The sequence below is a fragment of the Cynara cardunculus genome (assembly GCF_001531365.2).
Source record: "Cynara cardunculus var. scolymus isolate 2C chromosome LG 3, CcrdV1, whole genome shotgun sequence".
Classification (NCBI taxonomy): Eukaryota; Viridiplantae; Streptophyta; class Magnoliopsida; order Asterales; family Asteraceae; genus Cynara; species Cynara cardunculus.
The window spans coordinates 37,387,166-37,398,847 of record NC_037530.1 but is presented as its reverse complement, the minus strand read 5'-3'; the positions used below and the strand labels follow the sequence as shown (position 1 = coordinate 37,398,847).

Here is an 11,682-nt window from a genome sequence, read left to right as displayed (position 1 = left end):
AAGCTCTAAATAAAGAGATACTAAGAAGGGGTATGAATAGAATTCACATAATGATTACTTAAATCAATATATATTTTTCTCTTACTAAACAAATTAGATATTTAATCATTTATTTGTTATTTTTATTAAATTATGTAATAATAAGATATTGTGTTTTAATAAAAATAATCTATACTATATTATAAAACATTTGATAAAAATTCTTAAAAATCAATTTTTATGCATGAATTATTATTTATTGATGAAAATTCAAGATTACAAGTAAATTTTGCGTAAATACAATTTAGTAAAATGTTATGTTTGAATTCGTGTAACTAATTACAGACAAAATTATTTTTATAAAAAATTATATTGTTAAACCTAAATTAAGTTAAATTAAATTATAATAAAAAATTTGAATTAAAAAATATACAAAGAATAACTTTTAAATAGTTAATTTGATACTAATATTGATATATTTTTTTGCAAATTTTATATGATATCAAATTTATACTTTATTCAAAAATAAAATATTATCGCTTTATCAAAACCACATAAAATCGTATAGATGTCGACATGGATAAAAAATAAAACGAAACATTGAAATGAAAATGTGATTCGATGCATTGCACGAGTACCTTTCTAACATCCTATAATACTCATCAAAGTTTAGCATGTATACCTTTCATATTTACAACTTTTTTTCCGCAAAAATTGGTTGAGCAGGTGCACGAGACTCCACTTTGGAGTCTTCGTAGGTATGTCTCCTGGTTGAATAGTGCATATTCAGTTGTAGTCTAGTCAACCGCCTTTACACATTTTCAAATTTGGCGAACATATTTTTATCTGTTCAATCAATAGTCTCTGAAAGAATAATAACTTACACGTTCATCGCCACCTCAACCATATACTTTTTATTCAATTATCCTTCAGTATTACAAATTAAATTCAAAATATAAAAGTCCAGTCAATAACATTACATCATTGATACACTGGTAGCAGACAATATGTTCAATTCGAACTCAATATCTGTATGTTATGCTACATATACTTATTTATTTACGATATTCATTTGAAATTCCAACCAACAAAATCAACCTTTGAGAAAAATGAAGTAGACATTGCCTTGTACTTATAAGAAATATAGATATTACTTCGGAGCCGTTTACCAAACACTTATCCGGTAAGTGTTTATCGGTAAAATTTAACACCAGTACAAAAAAATTGGCTTAATTTAATACGAACATCAATATTTTTTTTCCAAATTTATATCTTATTCAAAAATAAAAACATTATTGCTTTTCTCAAATCTACATAAAACCGTATTATAATATCGACATATGATAAAATAAAATGCAACATTAAAATCAAGATGTATCTCGCTACATTGCATGATGTTTTAATAAGAACTAATTTAAAAACACATTGTCGTACTTTTTATGTCTAAAAAATAAATATAAAATAAAAATTAAAAAAGTCCACAAAGGCATGGAAAATTAAGGACCAAACTGCAAATTAAGGAATAGTTTACCATGTATAGGCCATGGGAGGCTAGGGCTCCAATTTGATTTGGCAAAGCAAAAACCCCAAATTCTGAAAAAACGATGACAACATGATTGAAAAGGGCACAAATTTTCAAAATTATAAGTAATTCGATCGTTACCCAACTGTCTCAGCCTCCTCCTCCACATCGTCGCCGGCTTGGCGGTACCGGAACAGACTGAACAAAATCTTTATCCGGTCAGACAACTCTGGATCTAGGATACAAAGGATACTTGTGAAAGAACCACACACTAGAAGATGATTCTTCACTGATCTCATCTTTGTGTTGCTGCAACTGACGTGGATTCTGTTCACGTTCAACCAACGATGATCCCTTCCCGAAGCCGATATTTTCCGAGGGAATCAGGTAATCACATGATCTAATTTCGAAATGAACAATTATTAGTTCATATTTTTCTTAAACGTGCCGATTATCCGACTTAATTGACACATTTATTGCTTGTTGTATAGGTGATTACTGGGAGGCTTCGCAAGGGTTCGGGCTGCCGCGGACACTGCATAGCTTTCCAGTGTTAACTATCCAATTCTGTGTCAATTGATGAATCATTTAGAATTAATTCAGGTGATATATTGCTATACTTGAAATTTCTCGATCCTTTTTGTTTCTTGGGTGATTACAGATTGCCAATGTTCTGTAAATTTGTTAATTTCTAGTTGGTGCTTAATTTGTCTTAAGTTTTGTGAATCTTTTCTTGGATGTTTTTTCAATGAATGCTGTCATTTAGGTTAACTTTGTACTTACTGTGAATCTTTTTTGTTTTTCTTCCAATAGACCTATGAAAAGCCATTCAACTTTCTTATTTTCTTAAGTTTGCACTTTGCAGTAGCTCCAAAGGTAGGGAACACCCTTTTTTTCTCTAACCAAGTGATAAAAGTTATTGTCTACAGTTTACTCCATATATAAATGTGTATGAAATGGTGTGCCTGTAGGGTTCCAACAATTTCTCTAAACAGTATATAGACACCAAGGAGGAAGGATTAAACTAAGCAAACCGACTGCTTATTAGAGGGGAGACTAGTCATTCAAATGCCTTGGCTGAAACTAAGGTTGTTTGTACTTGATTAGTTCTTTATCCTTGCAGCCTTCTTTTAACAAATTTTCCTCCTTATATTGGTCTTCAGATCCCCTCTTTGTTGTCATCAACAAGGGATTCTTATGCATCTTAGATGGTGTGGGCCTCATAATATAGTGAACTAATTCGTTCGACATAATCTCAGGTCAAATTTGTTGGCATGGTTCCCCATATTCTTGTTGTTGGACCATATATCTTTGCTTGCACTTGGCTCGTGTTGGGAAAACTAGCACAAATTGGGCCGTACGGAATTCAAATTACAAAACTGATGAAGGAGCAATCAATTCCTTCAATTAAGATTTATGTTTGGAGAAGTTTTCCTTAAGAGCATTAGGATCCAACTTCCAAGGGTACCCAAATTCCAAATATGTTACTAGGTAGGCAAACAAGCTTTTAGAATAACACCATATTCTATGATATGGAATGTAACACTTTAAGCACTAGAGTTGAAATACTAGCTCTATGAAAATGCAATCAACACATGAATTGCACTTAGGGTGCGTTTGGTAGGGGTGAGCAGCGGAACCGGGTACCCGACTATGGAACCGGAACCGCCTTGGAACTGCCGGTTTCGGAACCGTTACCCGCCGGGTACCCGGTATTTTTCAAGTAAAAAAATATTTATTATTTTTTAATACCAAATTTATTTAGGTTTACATCTTGAAAGCACGTCGTCATCTTCATTATTCATCTAAATTCTCCATATAAAATGATTCGTTTTTTTTCAAATTGTGTATTCACTTGGATTCATAGTATGTAATCGTTAAACTTTGAACATTTACCATTATAGTATGTAATCGTTAAACTTTGAACATTTACCATTATAGTATGTAATCGTTAAACTTTGAACATTTACCATTATAGTATGTAATCGTTAAACTTTGAATATTTTCTATTAATCTATTATAGTTTGTAATCGTTAAACAATATTTGTAACWATTATTCTGTATAATTTGTATTCTTGCTTATTTATTTAGTGTTTTGGCAATGTTTTATTTTTAATTTCTAAATAATAAAATTTTAATATTTTAGGAAGCGGGTACCCGGAACCGGAACCGGAACCGGTTCCCGGCGGTTCCAGTTCCAAAAATTTGAGAACCGCTCTAACCGGTTCCGGTTCCAATATCTCAAGAACCGCCGGTTCCGGTTCCTGTCAAAAAGGGCGGGTACCCGCCTATGCTCACCCCTAGCGTTTGGTGCGCAGACAGGACATGACAGAACAGGACAGTTGTTCAACGTTTGGTAAGACATGACAGGACATGACATAACTGGTTAAAATGAGCAATTTACCCCCAGTAAGCTGTTTAGTGTTTTTTCACTAAATAATAGATATAAATGTTTACAAATACTATTTAAAAATACCAAAAAAATTCTAAAATCAATCTTAATTAAACACTCACATTCATAAATCAAAGATTTAGTAGTCGCCGATTGATGAGAAGTCGTCGCCGATTGATGTGAAGAAGCGATGGAGGAAGTGATGGAGGCTACGGGAAAAGGGCCGATTTAGTAGTCGCCGATTGTATGGAAATTGTTGCCGCCAATTGTATAGAAATCGTCACCGATTGATGTGAAAAAGCTATGGAGGAAGCGATGGAGGCTACGGGAAAAGGATGTGGGGAAGAAAGGAAGCGATGGAGGCTACGGGGAAGGGGTTGTGTGGTAAAAAAGTTTGTGTTCCACTTAGTTCTAGGGGGTAGGGGTGAACAACCGTGTCCCACCCTTGTTCTACTTAGTTCCACATTAAGCCACACCAAACGTAGGACAAATGTGTTCTGTCTTGTCCTGTCCTGTCCCACCTTGTCCAGCGCACCAAACACACCCTTATATATATATATATATATATCTGAGAAAGCATAGCAGTCATGCATGGCCATGCTGCTGCTGCATAGTACTATGATAGATTCAATAACCATCCTCATTCCTCAACAAAGATCAAATAGAATACCTTTTCAAATTTTCATGATGAGATATGATTATAATTTATACGATGCGGGGTCTTTTTTGTCTTCTAGTTCATGACATCACAAAATTTCATCTCTATTTTCCAAAATTGCCTGTATGTTCATGTTTTATCTGGATTAAGGTTTTCGAGATCACCTCATTAGAAATCAAAGGAGACAACCTTGCAATCGTGTTTTATACTTCTAGATTTGATTGATGTCGTTAGTCCATAGGTTTTCAGTTTTCATGTTGGTTAAAATTGGATCTGTCAATAGCGTGGTGCTTATTCAATTATTTGCATCTCAGGTCCATTGCTGCTACCGTAATGTAACATCATTATGTTAATACATAGTACATATGTTATATACATATCTCAAAGTTATATTCCGTTAAATAAGTTTTCTGTTAGATCTTAATTGCTTCCTTGTTATCGGTCCATGACCGTGAACCATCTTATTTAGACGCGTTTTTTGATCTGCAATAAATTATCATTTTGAACTCGGAAGTCATTAGGTGGTATTAAAGCCTTAGATTTAAGTCATTACAGGGTTTGTCATCAGTAATAATAGCAGCTGTTTTCTTTTTTTGATATTCTTACGCCCCTTATCCGTTTACCAGATGGAAGAAGTCTCCCCTAACAGCAAGCATGAGATTGGGGATGAAGGTGGCGAGCATAATCTGCAAGAAAGAGAGGGGGAGAAAGCAGAACTAGACAGTGAAAACGGTTTTCCTGAAGGAAAGAAGGATTTTGTGGCACCTGCTGTAGGAATGGAGTTCGAGTCATATGATGATGCTTACAATTATTATAATTGTTATGCTCGGGAGGCAGGTTTTCGAGTAAGGGTGAAAAATTCATGGTTCAAACGTAATAGTAGAGAAAAGTATGGTGCAGTGCTCTGCTGTAGCAGTCAGGGTTTTAAGAGAATAAAAGATGTGAATCGTTTACGGAAAGAAACAAGAACCGGTTGTCCTGCAATGGTGAGGATGAGATTGGTGGACTCAAGAAGGTGGAGAATTCTTGAAGTTACACTTGATCATAACCACCTTCTTGGTGCAAAGGCTTACAGGTCTATCAAGAAAATGGGCACCGGTGGAACCAAGAAAATGCTGCAACCAGACTCTGATGCAGAAGGGCGAACAATAAAACTATATAGGGCACTTGTAATTGATTCAGGGGGTAATAATGGGAACTCAAATTCAAGTGGTCGAGAATTAGGTTCTTCCTCTGATCATCATCCGGATCGGTTGAACTTAAAGAAAGGTGACACGCAAGCTATTTATAATTACATCTGTCGTATGCAGTTGACTAACCCGAATTTCTTTTACTTGATGGATCTTAACGATGAAGGGCGTTTGAGAAATATGATTTGGTTAGACGCCAGGTGTAGGGCTGCTATTGGCTACTTTAGTGATGTAATTTACTTTGACACCACGTACTTGTCTAACAAATATGAGATCCCGCTGGTCACGTTCGTTGGAATGAACCATCATGGTCAGTCTGTGTTACTGGGCTGTGGCTTGCTTTCAGGGGAGACGGCAGAGTCTTATCTCTGGGTTCTGAAAGCATGGTTAACCAGCACATCAGGGTGCGTTCCACAGACCATAATCACAGACAGATGCAGGATTTTGCAAAGTGTGGTTTCAGAGGTTTTCCCAAAATCCCACCATCGGTTCAGTTTGTGTCACATCATGAAGAAAGTCCCCGAGAAATTAGGAGGGTTGCGCAACTACGATGCCATCAGAAAGGTACTGGTTAAAACAGTTTATGAGACGTTAAAACCATTCGACTTTGAAAGTTCATGGGGGTTCATGATCCAGCGGTTTGGCATTGGCGAACACGAGTGGCTTCGGTCTTTATATGAAGACCGAGCTTGGTGGGCCCCGGTGTATCTAAAAGACACCTCTTTTGCTGGAATGGCGGCTGCTTCACAACCCGGTGAAACCCTGCATCCCATCTTTGATAAATACATTCACAAACAAACCCCTCTGAAAGAATTTCTAGACAAATATGAACTCGCCATGCAGAAAAAGCACAAGGAAGAAGCAGCTGCTGATTCGGAATCAAGAAACTCATCCCCGACACTGAAAACAAGATGTTCGTTTGAATTGCAATTGTCGAAAGTTTACACACGAGAAATCTTCAAGAAATTCCAAGTGGAAGTAGAGGAGATGTATTCTTGTTTCAGTACCACACAGTTGCATGTCGACGGGCCAGTTATAATCTTCTTGGTGAAAGAGCGTTTTCTGGGTGACGGAAATAGGAGGGAGGTCAAGGATTACGAAGTTCTGTATAATCGAGCAGCTGCGGATGTCCGTTGCATCTGCAGCTGCTTTAATTTCAACGGCTATTTATGCAGACATGCTTTATGTGTGCTTAACTTTAACGGGGTTGAACAGATCCCTTCAAAGTATATTTTATCGAGATGGAAAAGGGATTACAAGCGACTATTCGTTTCAGATCATGTCGGGTCGAACAACGACTATGGTTCAGATGCAGTTCAGTGGTTTCATCAGTTATACAGAAGCTCGTTGCAGGTTGTGGAAGAAGGTGTGATTTCACTGAATCATTATAAGGCTGCTATACAGACATTTGAAGAGTGCTTAAATAGAGTTCATAATATTGAAGATAAAACATGAATACGATATATGATTCGTTTTTCTTTTTCTTTCTGTTATGTGTAAATTAATGTTGTTTTCTTTCTTGTGCATATATCTTCTGTATTTGATATAAGATTATTTGTTTCATTTGACGGGTTTCGGTTTTTCACCGTTTTTTGGGGTTTTTTTGTATTTTTTTTTTGCCTTGCAAACGTTATATATAAGTGTTCTGGTTGAGGGGTTTACATACCAAGTTCTCGATTTGTAAAAAAACGTTCACAATTCTCAGTTTCTCGCTATATTTTGCAAGACAATGTAATTTTAATTATAATAAAACACATTTTAAAGTGTATTTGAGTGAACCAATTACAAATTTTATAACGTATTAAACATATATATATCATTAAAAAATTATTTTTTAATGACCGGGACCGGCGGCTCATAACCGGTTACAATAAAGCTTGACCGGGCTCACCTTTTTCGACCGAGACCAGTTATGGCTGGATCTGTCGAGGCCCGGGACCAGTATAGCCTGACCCAGGACCGGTTTTTAGCCATCACTACTGGGAGTGGGGAACATATTCTATTTTCTATACCCGTTGGGGAACAGGGACGGGGATAATAAATAATAACCATGAACCAGGACTGGAGATTGCATTCCTCATCTCGTTGCCATGCCTATTCATTAAGTGGACGAGATTGGACGAGATATGATTGGACCGGCGGGAGTGAAATATGTGGGTGAAAGGATTTTGGAATGCATAATGGTTTTAATTTGACACGAGTAGTTTAGTAATTTATCATTATTGTCTTTTTTTCTCGATTTAGTTCTACTTATTTTGATGGGACAGCAAAATGCATTTTTGTGTTACTCGGATTGGTATCAGTTTAACGGCGTACCAAATGCGGTGTAAGGCTTAAGAAACCGAGGTCTTAAAATGAAAATATTAAAACCTTGAGGGTGTAAATTGGCATATCGGAAAGTTAACCCTTCCTTTTTCTAGTTTTCAATAAGGGGGCGGGACGCTTTCCCTCCAAACCCTCGGCCCCTTCCTTTCCCTCGGCGAGATCAAGGTTCTCTCTCTCTCTCTCTCTCTCTCTCTCTCTCTCTCTCTCTCACACACACACACACACCCCCCATAGTTGCAGTACGATTTAACTGCTGCATCTGTGTATGTATTGATTGGTTGTGATTATTGGAATTCGGTAGTTTAATCGTGATGTATGATGATCGGTAGCCTTATCCTGCTTAACGTGAAGATAGATGATGAGATGAAAGTGGATTCGGCGTAAACTGATTTCTCCGTTTTGAGTGTGTGTAATTTGCTAGACTGTAGGATAATGTTTAGGGAAAATCATGATGTGTTCAAGTGTTTTTGTTGTTTTCAGGGGAATTGGCTTTTAAATTTTACTTACTTTTTCTTTGTAGGTTTTCGTATGTTGTCTGAATACGTTTGAATTTATTATTTCTTGAGCTCAGAAAGGTGTACGTGGTGAACTTTATCTCTGCTCACATTTCTCAACTAGATATATTTGGACGATAATGGTCAAGTTATTATTTTTCGAATCCAAAATCGACATTGTTTCACTTCTATTTTGTAGACTAAAAACTTTGATTTCTACCATACTAAACACAGACCCCATATCTAAATGAATTCTTTGGGTTTCTATCTCGAAGAACCTGTTTTTGCTAATGATCATGATGAGATCTTTGGGTTTCTGTCTTGGGATTTGTATGCTGAATTATTGCTGCTATGGTTGCTTCTGGGTTCACGTTTTGAGAATTCTTTCTTATTCCAAATCGATTTGATTATTTTCTGGGTTATATTTCTTTCATTGTTGATTACTTTCTGCGATAACTCTTCATCCACAGTGCCAAGTTTATTATTGACTCCATTTAGAGTAAATCTGACTCTTATGGTATTTGTAGGAATGAAGAACATGAATTACCTTATGTTTAGCTTAACACAAAACTTGGTGGTGACTAGGTATCTATTTAAGTGTCATCCTTGTTAATGGAGTTCAGATATTGCATCATTTTGTTTCCTATATTTGAATCAAAAAACATGATTTTCATCGATTGTGGAAGAAAAGGACATGGAGTATGATTATATAGTATCCCTGGATAGTAGTTGAGAGTAATGACGATCAAGGGCGCTCTTCCTATATTTGAATCAAAAAACATGATTTTCATTGGTTTTGGAAGAAAAGGACATGGAGTATGATTATATATGTATCTTTGGATGGCAGTTGAGACTTGAGAGTAATGACAATCAAGGGTGCTCTTTTTGGTAAAAGTTACATTAAGAAAAGGGATTGCAACTTTGTTAGCAATGAATCTGTTATCTCGAATAGCAGGTCTCTCATAATTGATTAGATGTGCTCAAGTTGTTTCAAAGTAGCTAAAATTTCCTAGCCATGCTTTATATTTCTTTCTTTCCAGTTGGACCATCTCTGCTAAAGTTCAAGTTGAATTGAGGTTCTTGCATAGTTATCTACAGTTGGGGGCTGTTTGGTTGGTTTTTCATTAAGTTTTGTATGGATAAAGCTGTTTGTATAGATTGGGAAGGTTTTTCATAGATGTAATGAGCATGTTTTTTAATTGGAAATGGCATGTTTAGAAAAAACTTGGCTTTCTCCATAAAGCTCCTCTCTAGAAGCTTATCGAATAAGCCACATTCTATATCATTAACCCATTAAGCTCATTAAGCTGCTAATAAACAGGCCCTTAGTATGATGCATTTTGTCTAACTTATGACTTACTGATGTTCCAGCACCTGAACTTCAAAGTTCACTCAAGAAGAAAGAGGTTTTGAAAGCATCCTTTTTGTGGTCCAGGAATTTCTAGTCTTGTGGTACCAAGAATCAGAATTAAAGTGTGAAATGAAGTTTAAGGCCTTTCTCACTGACCATGGTGTTAACCTTCTGGAGAAGAGATTCCTTCAGGCCCTTGACAAAATGGGAAAAGTATGCCATCTTTATCTGACCAGGGACCATGCAATTTTTCTCCACAACCTTCTCAATGGTGATGGCATCCAATCCATTGCTCAGTTCCGCAAAGAAGCCCTCTTTGAAGATTATCGTATCTCTAGCCAAAATGATGACCGTATTGCCTTCACCATTGACCTCTCCCTCCTCCACCGAGCCCTCCGCAGCATTGTCACCATTTACACGGAATTTGGTGGTTCACACAGCAGCGATGCTGGTGGCCCTACCCTCAATCGCCTCCAAATTAAGTTAGTCAAAAAACTCCCTCCTCATTCGCAGCAACCAATGCCGTTTCTCACTTTTGAGACCAAAGGCTACAAATCTGCCGTTATTCAAGATGTACCCATCTCTAAACCGTTATCCAGGTCCGATGTTCTTGAACTCCAAGCCGCTCTAGACATGGCGCAAGATTTGCCACAGACTTTAGTCCAAGTTCCAGACATGAATCAGTTACAAAACTTTGTGGACCGTATGAAACATGTTGGCGATGTGCTAAGCGTTTCTATAAGCAGATACGGGGATCTGCATTTGCAAATTTCGACCACGTTGATCACACTTGGGGCAGAGTTTCGAAAACTGTTGGTGATAGGAGAGCAAGCGCAGGTTCCGACCGGGGATGATAGTTTGAGTGCTCAGTCTAGAACACGAAGGGCGATCGAGAGGGGAGATGCAATGAGCGTGCAAGTGAGCGTGAAGCATTTCTTTAAGTCTCTCCAGTGTCATTTGGCGAAACCCGATTGTGCTTTTTATGGAATTGGCCAACAGGGTTCTTGCTTAACTGTCGTGTTTCAGTTCTTCGTACCGGGTACGCGCCAAACCGATAAATCGATCAGTCTGCATTGCCGCCTTCCGGTACTTGATCCTGGTGCTGATTGAAGGGAGTTGCAGATTTGAAATTATAGTGTTGATGTTATATTTTAGCTTTTTCATGAAATGTACATTTTGGAACTTTATGTTATCGTCGCCTGGGGCCGTTTACCAAACACTTATCCAGATAAGTTTTACCGGTAAAATTCAACATTATCATTTACTTACGAGGTAAGATTTTAATCCAGTAAAATGGTATCAAATGTAACAATTTACCCGGTAAACGCTAACCGTGGTAAAAGTCATTGCTCTTATTTACCAGGTAAGACTCTCGGTACTTGCCTTTGCTCTTACCAAGTAAGATTCTTGGTATTTATTATATTCATCGAGTAAGGTAATGTTACTTGATAGGTATATTTGGTTTTTAGGACTGGATAGTATAGAATATAATTTTACTCTTGTATCTTTCATACAAGAATACATGGCTTTATATAGCTACCAATTAGTATCTATACAATTAATACACAAGATATGATCCACCATATCGGTCTATATCTATACAATTAATACACAAGATATGATCCACCATATCGGTCTATATCTATACAATTAATACACAAGATATGATCCACCATATCGGTCGATATCTATACAATTAATACACCAGATTTGATTCACCATATCGTGTTACTTTACCAATGAACCTACAAAATCTTCGATACCAGGTAGA

The 11,682-nt window shown here is 36.8% G+C and overlaps 2 protein-coding genes across 2 annotated transcripts; both read left to right on the top strand.

The window, feature by feature from the left end:
• The first annotated feature begins 1,552 nt into the window (after positions 1 to 1,552).
• On the top strand, positions 1,553 to 7,319 carry LOC112510242 (protein FAR1-RELATED SEQUENCE 6-like). Its single transcript, XM_025115583.1, has 3 exons — positions 1,553 to 1,888; positions 1,993 to 2,104; positions 5,178 to 7,319. The coding sequence occupies exons 2-3, from the start codon at positions 2,081 to 2,083 to the stop codon at positions 7,194 to 7,196; spliced, it is 2,043 nt and encodes a 680-aa protein (XP_024971351.1). The 5' UTR covers positions 1,553 to 1,888; positions 1,993 to 2,080; the 3' UTR covers positions 7,197 to 7,319.
• A 2,625-nt stretch (positions 7,320 to 9,944) lies between these two features.
• LOC112510241 (checkpoint protein hus1) lies at positions 9,945 to 11,099 on the top strand. Its single transcript, XM_025115581.1, has one exon. It carries the CDS (start codon positions 10,041 to 10,043, stop codon positions 11,019 to 11,021), a length of 981 nt encoding a protein of 326 aa, XP_024971349.1. The 5' UTR covers positions 9,945 to 10,040; the 3' UTR covers positions 11,022 to 11,099.
• Positions 11,100 to 11,682: the final 583 nt, after the last annotated feature.

What these genes read in the sequence shown, in the direction of transcription:
- LOC112510242 (XM_025115583.1), top strand. Translation starts at nt 2,081, where the DNA reads ATGAATCATTTAGAATTAATTCAG. An exon ending in ATCATTTAGAATTAATTCAG is followed by an intron (nt 2,105 to 5,177) that starts GTGATATATTGC and finishes TCCGTTTACCAG; the next exon opens with ATGGAAGAAGTCTCCCCTAA.
- LOC112510241 (XM_025115581.1), top strand. Translation starts at nt 10,041, where the DNA reads ATGAAGTTTAAGGCCTTTCTCACTGACCATGGTGTTAACCTTCTGGAG.